Source organism: Oncorhynchus clarkii, chromosome 15 (assembly GCF_045791955.1).
Source record: "Oncorhynchus clarkii lewisi isolate Uvic-CL-2024 chromosome 15, UVic_Ocla_1.0, whole genome shotgun sequence".
Classification (NCBI taxonomy): domain Eukaryota; kingdom Metazoa; phylum Chordata; class Actinopteri; order Salmoniformes; family Salmonidae; genus Oncorhynchus; species Oncorhynchus clarkii.
Window position 1 is genome coordinate 181,030 of NC_092161.1, and position 17,794 is coordinate 198,823.

General features: G+C 41.3%; 1 protein-coding gene across 5 annotated transcripts in view; it reads right to left on the reverse strand.

The window, feature by feature from the left end:
- Positions 1–608: 608 nt before the first annotated feature.
- Positions 609–17,794, reverse strand: part of LOC139366852 (small muscle protein X-linked) — a 45,066-nt gene continuing 27,880 nt past the window's right edge. For 4 of the 5 annotated variants that reach the window (XM_071104537.1, XM_071104538.1, XM_071104539.1 and 1 more), the window contains 3 exons: positions 15,429–15,515; positions 13,419–13,582; positions 10,308–11,632 (listed from right to left, as the gene is read on the reverse strand). In XM_071104537.1, the coding sequence (XP_070960638.1) occupies positions 13,430–13,582; positions 15,429–15,515 (240 nt within the window). In that variant the 3' untranslated portion in view covers positions 10,308–11,632; positions 13,419–13,429. Of the gene's footprint in view, positions 622–10,307; positions 11,633–13,418; positions 13,583–15,428; positions 15,516–17,794 lie in introns of those variants that run through there. The other variant, XR_011626798.1, reaches the window with a different exon arrangement.

The window sequence follows — 17,794 nt, forward strand, 5'->3', positions numbered from 1 at the left end:
GATAGGGTTAGGTGCAGTCTGGTATAGTTGTCTATAGCTGATAGGGTTAGGGATAGTCTGGTATAGTTGTCTGTAGCTGATAGGGTTAGGTGTAGTCTGGTATAGTTGTCTGTAGCTGATAGGGTTAGGGATAGCCTAGTATAGTTGTCTGTAGCTGATAGGGTTAGGTGTAGTCTGGTATAGTTGTCTGTAGCTGATAGGGTCAAGTGTAGTCTGTTGGTAGTTGTCTGTAGCTGATAGGGTTAGGTGCAGTCTGGTATAGTTGTCTATAGCTGATAGGGTTAGGGATAGTCTGGTATAGTTGTCTGTAGCTGATAGGGTTAGGTGTAGTCTGGTATAGTTGTCTGTAGCTGATAGGGTCAAGTGTAGTCTGGTGGTAGTTGTCTGTAGCTGATAGGGTTAGGTGCAGTCTGGTATAGTTGTCTATAGCTGATAGGGTTAGGGATAGTCTGGTATAGTTGTCTGTAGCTGATAGGGTTAGGTGTAGTCTGGTATAGTTGTCTGTAGCTGATAGGGTTAGGGATAGTCTGGTATAGTTGTCTGTAGCTGATAGGGTTAGGTGTAGTCTGGTATAGTTGTCTGTAGCTGATAGGGTTAGGGTTAGTCTGGTGGTAGTTGTAGTTCATTAGTTGATAAGTACTCATAACTCAAATAAGAAGAATACGCAGCCTACACTGACACCTTGTTATGAAATCCTAAAACACAAAAAAAGTTTGTGTGTGTGTGTGTGTGTGTGTGTGTGTGTGTGTGTGTGTGTGTGTGTGTGTGTGTGTGTGTGTGTGTGTGTGTGTGTACTTGAGTGTGTCTGACCTCAGTCTCCTCTCTCCTCTTGACAGGATGTCCCACCCCTGGACGCAGCGCTCCCATCGGAATTTTCAGATTTACATGATCGACAGGAGCAACAACCAATCAGGCACACTCAACTCCCAAGAGGCCATATGTACAGCGTTCTAATTTTACTTATAGATCCCTGAGTATTGTGTGTGTATTGACTGATGTGTGTGTGAACCTGGTGTCTGTCTTGCCACAAAACCATCTGCTTTGGTTACAGACACTACATCCTGGTTTGGTCCTGTTCTATTAAGAGTATGGAAATGAACCCCCCCCCCCCCCCCACACACACACACACGCCCCCCCCCACACACACACACACACGGTGTGCTTAACATATTATGAATGTCGGTATTGTCTCATCTTATCTATCAACGTAGACAGGGCTCTAACTCCCCTAGTTCCATAATGAGATAGGGTGCAGGCCAGGCAGCAGGCTGTTTGCCAGCCTGCCAGCTTGGTGGAGTCTGCCACTAGCACAGTCAGTGTTGTCAGCTAAGCTTTCCTCATTGAGACCGTGTCTGTGCCGCAAATCTAAACATGGCGGTGTTCACCTTAACAACCTCACTGGAATAATGACCTCCTCCATTCCTGCCATTATTGAAATAGATTGTGATAATCTCACATCTTAATAGGACTACTTAATGTTAGATACCTCACTTCCAAGGCAGTCATAGTCAATGAACTAATCACTGTTCATATCCTTGATGTGATTGGCTCAAGCCTGATGAATTTACTGTGTTAATAAATTAGGCCTCTCCTCCTGGTTACACTAGTGACCATATCTCCTGTGCATCCTGCAAAGGCGGGTGGTGTTGCTAACATTTACGATAGCAAATAAAACAATTGAAAAAATACAGCATTTTGTCTTATTAACTTTTAGTCATGAAATCTATGCAGCCTACTCAATCACTTTTTATAGCAACTGTTTTACAGGCCTCCTGGGCCATATACCGCGTTCCTAACTGAGTTTCATGAACACAGTTTCTAACAGTTTCTGTTGCTGCTCCATGACTATGTTTTAGTTTCTATTGCTGCTCCATCACTCTGTTTTTGTTTCTGTTGCTGCACCATCAGTTTGTTTTAGTTTCTGATGATGCTCCATCACCCTGTTTTAGTTTCTGATGCTGCTCCATCACCCTGTTTTAGTTTCTGATGATGCTCCATCACTCTTTTTTAGTTTCTGATGATGCTCCATCACTCTTATTTAGATTCTGTTGTTGCTCCATCACTCTGTTTTAGTTTCTGTTGCTGCTCCATCACTGTGTTTCAGTAAATTTTGATGCTCCATGATTCTGTTTTAGTATCTGTTGCTGCTACATCACTCTGTTTTAGTTTCTGTTGCTGCTCCATCACTCTGTTTTAGTAAATTTTGATGCTCCATGATTCTGTTTTAGTATCTGTTGCTGCTACATCACTCTGAATTAGTTTCTGTTGCTGCTCCATCACTATGTTTCAGTAAATTTTGATGCTCCATGATTCTGTTTTAGTATCTGTTGCTGCTACATCACTCTGTAGTAGTTTCTGTCGCTGCTCCATCACACTGGTTTAGTTTCTGTTGCTACTAAATCACTCTGTTTCAGTTTCTCATGCTGCTCCATCACTCTGTTTTTGTAACTGTTGTTGCCTCATCACTCTGTTTAAGTTTCTGTTTCATCACCCTGTTTTAGTAATTGTTGCTGCCCCATCAGTCTGTTTTAGTTCCTGATGCTGCTCCATCAATCTGTTTTTAGTAACTGTTTCCGGTCCATCACCCTGTTTTCATTTATGTTGCTGCTCAAACATTGATTTAGTTTCTGTTGCTTTTCCATCACTCTAAATGTAGTTTCTGTTGCCGCACCATCACTATGTTTTAGTTTCTGTTGTTGCTCCATCACTCTGTTTTAGTTTCTGTTGCTGTTCCATCAATCTGTTTTAGTTTCTGTTGCTGCTCCATCACTGTTTTAATTTCTGTTGTTGCTCCATCACACTGTTATAGTTTCTGTTGCTGCTCCATCACTCTGTTTTAGTAACTGTTGTTGCTGCATCACTCTGTTATAGTTTCTGATGCTGCTCCATCACTGTTTTAATTTCTGTTGCTGCTCCATCACTGTTTTAATTTCTGTTGCTGCTTCATCACTCTGTTTCAATTTCTGTTGCTGCTCCATCACTCTGTATTAGTTTCTGTTTCTGTTCCATCACTCTGTTATTGTAACTGTTGCTGCTCCATCACTCTGTATTAGTTTTTGATGCTGCTCCATGTCTCTGTTTTAGTTTCTGTTGATGCTCCATGTCTCTGTTTTAGTTTCTGTTTCTGCTCCATGTCTCTGTTTTATTAACTGTTTCTTCTCCATTATTCTCTGTTAACTTCTGATTCTGCTCCATCACTCTGTTTTAGTTTCTGATGCTGCTCCATCACTCTGTTTTAGTTTCTGATGCTGCTCCATCACGGTTTTAATTTCTGTTGCTGCTCCATCACACTGTTTTAGTTTCTGTTGCTGCTCCATCACTCTGTTTTAGTAACTGTTGTTGCTGCATCACTCTGTTTTAGTTTCTGATGCTGCTCCATCACTGTTTTAATTTCTGTTGCTGCTCCATCACTGTTTTAATTTCTGTTGCTGCTTCATCACTCTGTTTCAATTTCTGTTGCTGCTCCATCACTCTGTATTAGTTTCTGTTTCTGTTCCATCACTCTGTTATTGTAACTGTTGCTGCTCCATCACTCTGTATTAGTTTCTGATGCTGCTCCATGTCTCTGTTTTAGTTTCTGTTGATGCTCCATGTCTCTGTTTTAGTTTATGTTGATGCTCCATGTCTCTGTTTTAGTTTCTGTTTCTGCTCCATGTCTCTGTTTTATTAACTGTTTCTTCTCCATTATTCTCTGTTAACTTCTGATTCTGCTCCATCACTCTGTTTTAGTTTCTGTTGATGCTCCATGTCTCTGTTTTAGTTTCTCTTGATGCTTCATGTCTCTGTATTAGATTCTGTTTCTGCTCTATGTCTCTGTTTTAGTTTCTGATGCTGCTCCATCACTCTGTTTTAGTTTCTGATGCTGCTCCATCACGGTTTTAATTTCTGTTGCTGCTCCATCACTCTGTTTTAGTTTCTGTTGCTGCTCCATCACTCTGTCTTAGTTTCTGATGCTGCTCCATCACTCTGTTTTAGTTTCTGATGCTGCTCCATCACTCTGTTTTAGTTTCTGTTGCTGCTCCATCACTCTGTATTAGTTTCTGTTGATGCTCCATGTCTCTGTTTTAGTTTCTGTTGATGCTCCATGTCTCTGTATTAGTTTCTGTTTCTGCTCTATGTCTCTGTTTTAGTTTCTGATGCTGCTCCATCACTCTGTTTTAGTTTCTGTTGCTGCTCCATCACTCTGTCTTAGTTTCTGATGCTGCTCCATCACTCTGTATTAGTTTCTGTTGATGCTCCATGTCTCTGTTTTAGTTTCTGTTGATGCTCCATGTCTCTGTATTAGTTTCTGTTTCTGCTCTATGTCTCTGTTTTAGTTTCTGATGCTGCTCCATCACTCTGTTTTAGTTTCTGTTGCTACTCCATCACTCTGTTTTAGTTTCTGTTAATGCTCCATCACTCTGTTTTAGTTTCTGTTGATGCTCCATGTCTCTGTTTTAGTTTCTGTTGATGCTCCATGTTTCTGTATTAGTTTCTGTTTCTGCTCTATGTCTCTGTCTTAGTTTCTGATGCTGCTCCATCACTCTGTTTTAGTTTCCGATGCTGCTCCATCACTCTGTTTTAGTTTCTGTTGCTGCTCCATCACTCTGTATTAGTTTCTGTTGATGCTCCATGTCTCTGTTTTAGTTTCTGTTGATGCTCCATGTCTCTGTATTAGTTTCTGTTTCTGCTCTATTTCTCTGTTTTAGTTTCTGATGCTGCTCCATCACTCTGTTTTAGTTTCTGTTGCTGCTCCATCACTCTGTTTTAGTTTCTGTTGCTGCTCCATCACTCTGTATTAGTTTCTGTTGATGCTCCATGTCTCTGTTTTAGTTTCTGTTGATGCTCCATGTCTCTGTATTAGTTTCTGTTTCTGCTCTATGTCTCTGTTTTAGTTTCTGATGCTGCTCCATCACTCTGTTTTAGTTTCTGTTGCTGCTCCATCACTCTGTCTTAGTTTCTGATGCTGCTCCATCACTCTGTTTTAGTTTCTGATGCTGCTCCATCACTCTGTTTTAGTTTCTGATGCTGCTCCTTCCCGGTTTTAATTGCTGTTGCTGCTCCTTCACTCTGTTTTAGTTTCTGTTGCTGCTCCATCACTCTGTCTTAGTTTCTGATGCTGCTCCATCACTCTGTTTTAGTTTCTGATGCTGCTCCATCACTCTGTTTTAGTTTCTGTTGCTGCTCCATCACTCTGTATTAGTTTCTGTTGATGCTCCATGTCTCTGTTTTAGTTTCTGTTGATGCTCCATGTCTCTGTATTAGTTTCTGTTTCTGCTCTATGTCTCTGTTTTAGTTTCTGATGCTGCTCCATCACTCTGTTTTAGTTTCTGTTGCTGCTCCATCACTCTGTTTTAGTTTCTGTTGCTGCTCCATCACTCTGTATTAGTTTCTGTTGATGCTCCATGTCTCTGTTTTAGTTTCTGTTGATGCTCCATGTCTCTGTATTAGTTTCTGTTTCTGCTCTATGTCTCTGTTTTAGTTTCTGATGCTGCTCCATCACTCTGTTTTAGTTTCTGTTGCTACTCCATCACTCTGTTTTAGTTTCTGTTAATGCTCCATCACTCTGTTTTAGTTTCTGTTGATGCTCCATGTCTCTGTTTTAGTTTCTGTTGATGCTCCATGTTTCTGTATTAGTTTCTGTTTCTGCTCTATGTCTCTGTCTTAGTTTCTGATGCTGCTCCATCACTCTGTTTTAGTTTCCGATGCTGCTCCATCACTCTGTTTTAGTTTCTGTTGCTGCTCCATCACTCTGTATTAGTTTCTGTTGATGCTCCATGTCTCTGTTTTAGTTTCTGTTGATGCTCCATGTCTCTGTATTAGTTTCTGTTTCTGCTCTATTTCTCTGTTTTAGTTTCTGATGCTGCTCCATCACTCTGTTTTAGTTTCTGTTGCTGCTCCATCACTCTGTTTTAGTTTCTGTTGCTGCTCCATCACTCTGTATTAGTTTCTGTTGATGCTCCATGTCTCTGTTTTAGTTTCTGTTGATGCTCCATGTCTCTGTATTAGTTTCTGTTTCTGCTCTATGTCTCTGTTTTAGTTTCTGATGCTGCTCCATCACTCTGTTTTAGTTTCTGTTGCTGCTCCATCACTCTGTCTTAGTTTCTGATGCTGCTCCATCACTCTGTTTTAGTTTCTGATGCTGCTCCATCACTCTGTTTTAGTTTCTGATGCTGCTCCTTCCCGGTTTTAATTGCTGTTGCTGCTCCTTCACTCTGTTTAAATTTCTGTTGCTGCTCCATCACTCTGTATTAGATTATGTTGCTGTTCCATCACTCTGTTTTAGTTTCTGTTGCTGCTCCATCACTGTTTTAATTTCTGTTGCTGCTCCATCACACTGTTTTAGTTTCTGTTGCTGCTCCATCACTCTGTTTTAGTTTCTGTTTCTGTTCCATCAATCTGTTTTAGTTTCTGTTGCTGCTCCATCACTCTGTTTTAGTTTCTGTTGCTGTTCCATCAATCTGTTTTAGTTTCTGTTGCTGCTCCATCACTCTGTTTTAGTTTCTGTTGTTGCTCCATCACACTGTTTTAGTTTCTGTTGCTGCTCCATCACTCTGTTTTAGTTGCTGATGCTGCTCCATCACTCTGTTTTAGTTTCTGATGCTGCTCCATCACGGTTTTAATTTCTGTTGCTGCTCCATCACTCTGTTTTAGTTTCTGTTGCTGCTCCATCACTCTGTTTTAGTTTCTGTTGCTGCTCCATCACTCTGTTTTAGTTTCTGTTGATGCTCCATGTCTCTGTTTTAGTAAATGTTGATGCTCCTTCACTCTGTTTTAGTTTCTGTTGATGCTCCATGTCTCTGTTTTAGTTTCTGTTGATGCTCCATCACTCTGTATTCGTTTCTGTAGCTGCTCCATGACTCTCTTCTTCATAACTGATGCTGCTCCATGACTCTGTTTTAGTAAATGTTGCTGCTCCATCACTCTGTCTTAGTAACTGTTGCTGCTCCATCACTCTGTTTTAGTTTCTGATGCTGCTCCATCACTCTGTTTTAGTTTCTGATGCTGCTCCTTCCCGGTTTTAATTTCTGTTGCTGCTCCTTCACTCTGTTTCAATTTCTGTTGCTGCTCCATCACTCTGTATTAGTTTCTGTTTCATCACTCTGTTATTGTAACTGTTGCTGCTCCATCACTCTGTATTAGTTTCTGATGCTGCTCCATGTCTCTGTTTTAGTTTCTGTTGATGCTCCATGTCTCTGTTTTAGTTTCTGTTGATGCTCCATGTCTCTGTTTTAGTTTCTGTTTCTGCTCCATGTCTCTGTTTGAGTTTCTGTTTCTGCTCCATCACTCTGTTTTAGTTGCTGTTGCTGCTTCATCACTCTGTTTTAGTTTCTGTTGCTGCTCCATCACTCTGTTTTAGTTTCTGTTGATGCTCCATGTCTCTGTTTTAGTTTCTGTTTCTGCTCCATGTCTCTGTTTGAGTTTCTGTTTCTGCTCCATCACTCTGTTTTAGTTTCTGTTGCTGCTCCATCACTCTGTTTTAGTTTCTGATGCTGCTCCATCACTCTGTTTTAGTTTCTGTTGCTGCTCCATCACTCTGTCTTAGTTTCTGATGCTGCTCCATCACTCTGTTTTAGTTTCTGTTTCTGCTCCATCACTCTGTTTTAGTTTCTGTTTCTGCTCCATCACTCTGTATTAGTTGCTGTTGCTGCTCCATGACTCTGTTTTAGTAAATGTTGATGCTCCTTCACTCTGTTTTAGTTTCTGTTGATGCTCCATGTCTCTGTTTTAGTTTCTGTTTCTGCTCCATCACTCTGTTTTAGTTTCTGTTTCTGCTCCATCACTCTGTTTTAGTTTCTGTTTCTGCTCCATCACTCTGTATTAGTTTCTGTTGCTGCTCCATGACTCTCTTCTTCATAACTGATGCTGCTCCATGACTCTCTTCTTCATAACTGATGCTGCTCCATGACTCTGTTTTAGTAAATGTTGATGCTCCTTCACTCTGTATTAGTTTCTGTTGCTGCTCCATCACTCTGTATTAGATTATGTTGCTGTTCCATCACTCTGTTTTAGTTTCTGTTGCTGCTCCATCACTGTTTTAATTTCTGTTGCTGCTCCATCACACTGTTTTAGTTTCTGTTGCTGCTCCATCACTCTGTTTTAGTTTCTGTTTCTGTTCCATCAATCTGTTTTAGTTTCTGTTGCTGCTCCATCACTCTGTTTTAGTTTCTGTTGCTGTTCCATCAATCTGTTTTAGTTTCTGTTGCTGCTCCATCACTCTGTTTTAGTTTCTGTTGTTGCTCCATCACACTGTTTTAGTTTCTGTTGCTGCTCCATCACTCTGTTTTAGTTGCTGATGCTGCTCCATCACTCTGTTTTAGTTTCTGATGCTGCTCCATCACGGTTTTAATTTCTGTTGCTGCTCCATCACTCTGTTTTAGTTTCTGTTGCTGCTCCATCACTCTGTTTTAGTTTCTGTTGCTGCTCCATCACTCTGTTTTAGTTTCTGTTGATGCTCCATGTCTCTGTTTTAGTAAATGTTGATGCTCCTTCACTCTGTTTTAGTTTCTGTTGATGCTCCATGTCTCTGTTTTAGTTTCTGTTGATGCTCCATCACTCTGTATTCGTTTCTGTAGCTGCTCCATGACTCTCTTCTTCATAACTGATGCTGCTCCATGACTCTGTTTTAGTAAATGTTGCTGCTCCATCACTCTGTCTTAGTAACTGTTGCTGCTCCATCACTCTGTTTTAGTTTCTGATGCTGCTCCATCACTCTGTTTTAGTTTCTGATGCTGCTCCTTCCCGGTTTTAATTTCTGTTGCTGCTCCTTCACTCTGTTTCAATTTCTGTTGCTGCTCCATCACTCTGTATTAGTTTCTGTTTCATCACTCTGTTATTGTAACTGTTGCTGCTCCATCACTCTGTATTAGTTTCTGATGCTGCTCCATGTCTCTGTTTTAGTTTCTGTTGATGCTCCATGTCTCTGTTTTAGTTTCTGTTGATGCTCCATGTCTCTGTTTTAGTTTCTGTTTCTGCTCCATGTCTCTGTTTGAGTTTCTGTTTCTGCTCCATCACTCTGTTTTAGTTGCTGTTGCTGCTTCATCACTCTGTTTTAGTTTCTGTTGCTGCTCCATCACTCTGTTTTAGTTTCTGTTGATGCTCCATGTCTCTGTTTTAGTTTCTGTTTCTGCTCCATGTCTCTGTTTGAGTTTCTGTTTCTGCTCCATCACTCTGTTTTAGTTTCTGTTGCTGCTCCATCACTCTGTTTTAGTTTCTGATGCTGCTCCATCACTCTGTTTTAGTTTCTGTTGCTGCTCCATCACTCTGTCTTAGTTTCTGATGCTGCTCCATCACTCTGTTTTAGTTTCTGTTTCTGCTCCATCACTCTGTTTTAGTTTCTGTTTCTGCTCCATCACTCTGTATTAGTTGCTGTTGCTGCTCCATGACTCTGTTTTAGTAAATGTTGATGCTCCTTCACTCTGTTTTAGTTTCTGTTGATGCTCCATGTCTCTGTTTTAGTTTCTGTTTCTGCTCCATCACTCTGTTTTAGTTTCTGTTTCTGCTCCATCACTCTGTTTTAGTTTCTGTTTCTGCTCCATCACTCTGTATTAGTTTCTGTTGCTGCTCCATGACTCTCTTCTTCATAACTGATGCTGCTCCATGACTCTCTTCTTCATAACTGATGCTGCTCCATGACTCTGTTTTAGTAAATGTTGATGCTCCTTCACTCTGTATTAGTTTCTGTTGCTGCTCCATGACTCTCTTCTTCATAACTGATGCTGCTCCATGACTCTGTTTTAGTAAATGTTGATGCTCCATGTCTCTGTTTTAGTTTATTATGACTTTATTATCTGTCTGGCTCAAATACCTGTGATTAGCCTCAGGCGTTTGTGTGTACGTGTGTGTTTGTTCTCCATTCTCCTGAAAATGGTGTCATCATACTCATTAAAAATATATATTTTTAACACAAACGCTGTGTGAAATGAATCTTAAATTTAATGTTTTACCCCAGTAGATTTGCAGTCTGGTATAGTGTTGACGTTTGGTTTGGTGCTGTGGTCTGTAGCCATATTGTTTTTATTGTAGGCTGCAGTACCCCGACTAGCAGTTGTAACCAGTCGAATACACTGTGACCTGGTGGAAACTAAATTTAGACACATCTGCCCTCTGCTTTTGCTCTCCAGGGCAGACTCTGTGTGAGTGTGTGTGTGATGATGATGGATGAGTGTCTTGTGATTAATGTAGTGATGCTGAAGGGGGGGAACAGAGGAGTGAAAGTGATGACACATACACACGGACCTACACACTGCTCTGTGTGTGTGTGTGTGTGTCATGTGTCTGTCTGTGTGGCTGCCTGTTGTGTGTATGACAGAGACCGTGCCACTGTGTAGAATCAAGATATAATTTATTGCAACAGTTGCTAAGGAATCCATCATCTCCTAGAAACCATTTTGATTATAAGGGAATTTCAAACAATTAAAACATCACAATATTCTGATGTCATCACAGTCCACCGAATACATTCGGATGTCATCACAACCCACCATACACATTCTGATGACATCACAACCCACCATACACATTCTGATGACATCACAACCCGCCATACACATTCTGATGACATCAGTCCACCAGATACATTCTCCAGATTGTGTCTTGTTCACATTGACAGTTAAAGATGTAAAAGGTAGCAGAGCTGTAACAGAGCTGTAATGTTATGATGTCTATTGGTGCGTTAGTAAATTCACTCTGACTATCTAATCCTATTTCAGAGCACTCATCGTCTGAGTGTACCAGAGTCCAAAATAACTGATTAATTTACGAGCACCCATTGAATATGATCGGTGTCAGTAAACGTTGGCAAAGAAATGTAAATATATTGTTGTCAGCAGCACAATTACAGTCACCAATGCTCTGGATAACATGAAAACATCCTAACCAGCTCTGCTATGGTGAATGGTCAGAGTGAGGTGTTGTCTCATTTGTGTCTGGAAGTAGCTAGCAAGCTAGTCAACTTCAGCCAGTTATCTTGGGTGCTTGACAGAACGCTCTGATTAACCGCCAGTGTCCAGTGTGAGCTCTGATTAGTCCAAGAGTGAAAAGCTCTGAATTGACTAATTCTGCACTCTTGCACTCCAGAGTGAATTTACAAACAAAACCTATAACTAGTCTGGTTGTAGTCTTTTCTATATGAGGTAACACAGAGACCTATAGCTACCAGGGCTGGATGTATTATTGTTACATTTAGTTCACTCCAATCCAGGCTATCCCTAACCCTAACTTCACTGCATGGGAAATTAAACCAGTTATGGCCTATTGCAGGTCACTCGTCTGGTGGAGTTGTCTGTAGCTGATAGGGTTAGGTGTAGTCTGGTATAGTTGTCTGTAGCTGATAGGGTTAGGTGTAGTCTGGTATAGCTGTCCGTAGCTGATAGGGTTAGGTGTAGTCTGGTATAGTTGTCGTCTATCAGTTGATGATGTACGTTGGGTCTGGTATTTGTAGTTCATCAGTAGAAGATGCAGGGCAATCTTATATTTCATCAGTAGAAGATGCAGGGTCAATCTTATATTTCATCAGTAGAAGATGCAGGGTGGGTGTGGGTCTGATGAGAAACCTGTAGTACTCCTTGAGTATCCCCAATAGTACACATTTTATGGTATCCCTGGACAAGCACACCTGATTCAGTACTGGAGGAGAAGTTGGGAAACACCGCTGTAGGACACAGAAACATAAAGACTTAGCTAGGTTATCTTTTTCATATTTTAATGTCACCTCTATTTAACCATACAGTGTTCACAAAGTTACGCATTAAAAACAACACATTTCCAGGGCCAAACAGAAAACCTTTCTACTCATAACCCAAATAAGTACTCATAACCCAAATGAGTATTCATAACCAAAACATACGCCGCCAAACATACCTTCATAAAACTAACTATCCTACCGATCCTCAACTTTAGCAATGTCATCTACAAAATAGCCTCCAACACTCTATTCAGCAAACTGGATGCAGTCTATCACTGTGCCATCCATTTTGATACCAAAGCCCCATACACTACCCACCATTGTGACCTGTACGCTCTCGTTGGCTGGCCCTCGCTACATATACGTCGCCAAACCCACTGGCTCCAGGTCATCTATAAGTCTTTGCTAGGTAAAGCCCCGCCTTATCTCAGCTCACTGGTCATCATAACAACACCCAGCCGTAGCACGCGCTCCAGCAGGTATATCTCACTGGTCATCCCCAAAACCAACACCTCCTTTGGCCTCCTTTCCTTCCAGTTCTCTGCTGCCAATGACTGGAACAAATTGCAAAAATTGCTGAAGCTGGAGACTTATATTTCCCTCACTAACTTTAAACATCAGCTATCTGAGCAGCTAACCGATCGCTGCAGCTGTACATAGTCCATCTGTAAATAGCCCAGCCAATTTACCTACCTCATCCCCATATTGTTTTATTTACTTTTCGGCTATTTTGCACACCAGTATTTCTACTTGCACATCATCATCTGCTCATCTATCACTCCAGTGTTAATTTGCTTAATTGTAATTATTTCGCTACTATGGCCTACTTATTGCCTTACCTCCTCACGCCATTTGCACACACTGTATATAGACTTTCTTTTTTCTATTGTGTTATTGACTATACGCTTGTTTATTCCATGTGTAACTCTGTGTTATTGTTTGTGTCGCACTGCTTTGCTTTAACTTGGCCAGGTCGCAGTTGTAAATGAGAACTTGTTCTCAACTAGCCTACCTGGTTAAATAAAGGTGAAATATATATATTTTTTAAGTACTCATAACCCCTAATAAGTCTTCAAACCAAATAAGTACAAATAACCCAAATAAGTATCAAACCCAAATAAGTACCCAAGATCCATAAATAAATATCCATAATAAGTACTCATAATCGAAATAAGTACTCATAACCGAAATAAGTAATCATAACCCAAATAAGAAGTCTTAATCCCAAATAAATACTCATATACTCTAATAAATACTCATAACCCAAATAAATACTCACAATCCAAATGAGTACACATAACCGTTAATAAATACTCATCACCCAAATAATCACTCATAATCCCTAATACGTACTAATAACACCTAATAAGTACTCATAACTGAAATAAGTACTCATAACCCAAATAAGGACTCATAACCCTTTATAAGTACTCATAACCCAAATAAGTACTCACAACCCAAATAAGTACCCGTAATTCCTAATAAGTACCCGTCACCCCTAATAAGTACTCATAACCCCTAATCCGTATTCATAAACCCTAATAAGTACTCACATCCCAAATAAGTACTCATAACCCCAAATAGGTACTCACAATCCAAATGAGTACTCATAACCCCTAATAAGAATAATACACAGCCCACACTGACATCTTGTAGTGAAATCCTAAAAATGCATCTACTGCAATGTTTTTCATGGTTGAAGTGGACATCAGTGTGTATGTGTGTGTGTGTTTGTACCAGTGTGTGTCTGTACCAGTGTGTGTGTTAGTCCTTGGTGACCCATCGTAGTTCACTCTTGACATTCTGCAGCTCTGATAGGTTGACTGCTGGACCAGGAAGCTTCATCGATCCTGGCAATGGCTTCTTCTCCTCTGGCGACAGGGCCGTGGCTTCCTGCAGGGGGTCTGGGGGAGGAGCCTGTTCAAAAAGAGTTTCCTATTGTGTATTTACAATTGAAGTTGGAAGTTTACATACACCTTAGCCAAATACATTTAAACTCAGTTTTTAACAATTCCTGACATTTAATCCTAGTAAAAATCCCTGTTAAAGGTCAGTTATGATCACCACTTTATTTTAAGAATGTGAAATGTCAGAATAATAGTAGAGAGAATGATTTATTTCAGCTTTTATTTCTTTCATCACATTGCCAGTGGGTCAGAAGTGTACATACACTCAATTACTATTTGGTAGCATTGCATTTAAATTGTTTAACTCGGGTCAAACGTTTCGGGTAGCCTTCCACAAGCTTCCCACAATAAGTTGGGTGAATTTTGGCCCATTCCTCCTGACAGAGCTGGTGTAACTGAGTCAGGTTTGTAGTCCTCCTTGCTCGCACGCGCTTTTTCAGTTCTTCACTCACATTTTCCATAGGATTGAGGTCAGGGTCTTGTGATGGCCACTCCAATACCTTGACTTTGTTGTCCTTAAGCCATTTTGCCACAACTTTGGAAGCTTGGGGTCATTGTCCATTTGGAAGACCCATTTGCAACCAAGCTTTAACTTCCTTACTAATGCCTTGAGATGTTGCTTCAAAATATCCACATAATTTTTCTCCCTCATGATGCCATCTATTTTGTGAAGTGCATCAATCCCTCCTGCAGCAAAGCACCCCCACAACATGATGCTGCCACCCCCGTGCTTCACGGTTGGTATGGTGTTCTTCGACTTGCAAGCCTCCCCCTTTTTCCTCCAAATATAACGATGGTCATTATGGCCAAACAGTTCTATTTTCGTTTTATCACACCATAAGATATTTCTCCAAAAAGTACGATCTTTGTCCCAATGTGCAGTTGCAAACCGTAGTCTGGCTTTTTCATGGCGGTTTTGGAGCAGTGGCTTCTTCCTTGCTGAGCAGCCATTCAGGTTATGTCAGTATAGGACTCGTTTTACTGTGGATATAGATACTTTTGTACCTGTTTCCTCCAGCATCTTCACAAGGTCCTTTGCTGTTGTTCTGGGATTGATTTACACTTCTCGCACCAAAGTACGTTCATCTCTAGGAGACAGAACGCGTCTCTTTCCTGAGCGGTATGACTGCTGCGTGGTCCCATGGTGTTTATACTTGCATACTATTGTTTGTACAGATGAACATGGTACCTTCAGGCATCTGGAAATTGCTCCCAAGGATGAACTAGACTTGTGGAGGTCTACAATGTTTTTTCTGAGGTCTTGGCTGATTTCTTTTGATTTTCCCATGATGTCAAGCAAGTTTGAAGGTAGGCCTTGAAATACATCCACAGGTACACCTCAAATTGACTCAAATCATGTCATTTAACCTATCAGAATCTTCTAAAGCCGTGACATCATTTGCTGGAATTTCCCAAGCTGTTTAAAGGCACAGTCAAATTAGTGTATCTAAACTCTTGACCCACTGGAATTGTGATGCAGTGAGTTAGAAGTGAAAAAATCTGTCAACAATTGTTGGAAAAATGACTTGTGTCATGCACAAAGTAGATAGTCATGCACAAAAACAATAGTTTGTTAACAAGAAATTTGTGGAGTGGTTGAAAAACGAGTTTTATTGACTCCAACTTAAGTGTATCTAAACTTCCGACTTCAACTGTAGGTCCTCAAGCCATATTGGTGCGTGTTTGTTTATGTGTGTGTGTGTGTGTGTGTGTGTTTGTTTGTGTGTTTGTTTGTTTGTTTGTTTGTGTGTGTGTGTGTGTGTGTGTGTGTGTGTGTGTGTGTGTGTGTGTGTGTGTGTGTGTGTGTGTGTGTGTGTGTGTGTGTGTGTGTGTGTGTGTGTGTGTGTGTGTCTGACCTCCTCTGTGTCTACAGTATCCTCTCTCCTCTTGACAGGATGTCCCGCACCTGGACGCAGCGCTCCCATCGGAATATTTAGATTTGCCTGTTGGACAGGAGCAACAACCAATCAGACACACTCAACTCTCGAGGCCACATGTACAGCTTTCCAATTCTCTGTCCTTTCTCCTGAAATGCATTTGTTCACTCCTCAGCATTCGTTCACTCCTCAGCACACATTTAAGAGCATTGGATTGGTGTAAACCTCCTCTAGACTCTTTGCAAGTTATTTACTTATAGATCCCTGAGTATTGTGTGTGTATTGACTGATGTGTGTGTGAACCTGGTGTCTGTAATGCCACAAAACCCTCTGCTTTGGTTACAGACACTACATCCTGGTTTGGTCCTGTTCTATTAAGAGTATGGAAATTAAACACACACCCACACACACACACACACACACACACACACACACACACACACACACACACACACACACACACACACACACACACACACACACACACACACACACACACACACACACACACACACACACACACACACACACACACACACGGTGTGCTTAACATATTATGAATGTCGGTATTGTCTCATCTTATCTATCAACGTAGACAGGGCTCTAACTCCCCTAATTCCACAATGAGATAGGGTGCAGGCCAGGCAGCAGGCTGTTTGCCAGCCTGCCAGCTTGGTGGAGTCTGCCACTGGCACAGTCAGTGTTGTCAGCTAAGCTTTCCTCATTGAGACTGTGTCTGTGCCGCAAATCTAAACATGGCGGTGTTCACCTTAACAACCTCACTGGAATAAAGACCTCCTCCATTCCTGCCATTATTGAAATAGATTGTGATAATCTCACATCTTAATAGGACTAATTAATGTTAGATCCCTCAATTCCAAAGCAGTTATAGTCCATGAACAAATCACTGTTCATATCCTTGATGTGATTGGCCTGACTGAAACATGGCTCAAGCCTGATGAATTTACTGTGTTAATAAATTAGGCCTCTCCTCCTGGTTACACTAGTGACCATATCTCCTGTGCATCCTGCAAGGAGGTGTTGCTAACATTTACGACAGCAAATATTACAAAATGACTGGGTTTTCGTCTTTTTAACTTCTAGTCATGGAATCTATGCAGCCTAATCAATCACTTTTTATAGCTCGTGTTTACAGGCCTCCTGGGCCGTTTACATCGTTCCTCACTGTGTTCCCTGAATTCATATCAGAAGTTGTAGTCATGGCAGATAATATTCACATGGTAAACTCAACAGACCCACTCCAAAAGGCTTTCGGAGCCATCATCGACTCAGTGGGTTTTGTTCAACGTGTCACCCGACCAATGCATTGCCGCAGTCATACCCTGGATCTAGTTGTCCCAATAAAATTTCTAAGGGACCTTTGGTTGAGGTTATTCCTTTGTGTAATGAAGAAGTTTTGTCCAACATGTATCTGGACCTACTCACTGTCACATTCATACCCTGGATCTAGTTTAGTCCCATGGGTTAAATATTGTGGAAATGTTTTTCCTCATAATCCTGGACTATCGGACCACCATCTTATTATACACTGCTCAAAAAAATAAAGGGAACACTAAAATAACACATCCTAGATCTGAATGAATGAAATATTCTTATTAAATACTTTTTTTCTTTACATAGTTGAATGTGCTGACAACAAAATCACACAAAAATGATCAATGGAAATCAAATTTATCAACCCATGAAGGTCTGGATTTGGAGTCACACTCAAAATTAAAGTGGAAAACCACACTTGCCTGTATGACCTCCCTACAATGCCTGGGCATGCTCCTGATGAGGTGGCGGATGGTCTCCTGAGGGATCTCCTCCCAGACCTGGACTAAAGCATCCGCCAACTCCTGGACAGTCTGTGGTGCAACGTGGCGTTGGTGGATGGAGCAAGACATGATGTCCCAGATTTGCTCAATTGGATTCAGGTCTGGGGAACGGGCGGGCCAGTCCATAGCATCAATGCCTTCCTCTTGCAGGAACTGCTGACACACTCCAGCCACATGAGGTCTAGCATTGTCTTGCATTAGGAGGAACCCAGGGCCAACCGCACCAGCATATGGTCTCACAAGGGGTCTGAGGATCTCATCTCGGTACCTAATGGCAGTCAGGCTATCTTTAGCGAGCACATGGAGGGATGTGCGGCCCCCCAAAGAAATGCCACCCCACACCATGACTGACCCACCGCCAAACCGGTCATGCTGGAGGATGTTGCAGGCAGCAGAATGTTCTCCATGGCGTCTCCAGACTCTGTCACGTCTGTCACATGTGCTCAGTGTGAACCTGCTTTCATCTGTGAAGAGCACAGGGCGCCAGTGGCGAATTTGCCAATCTTG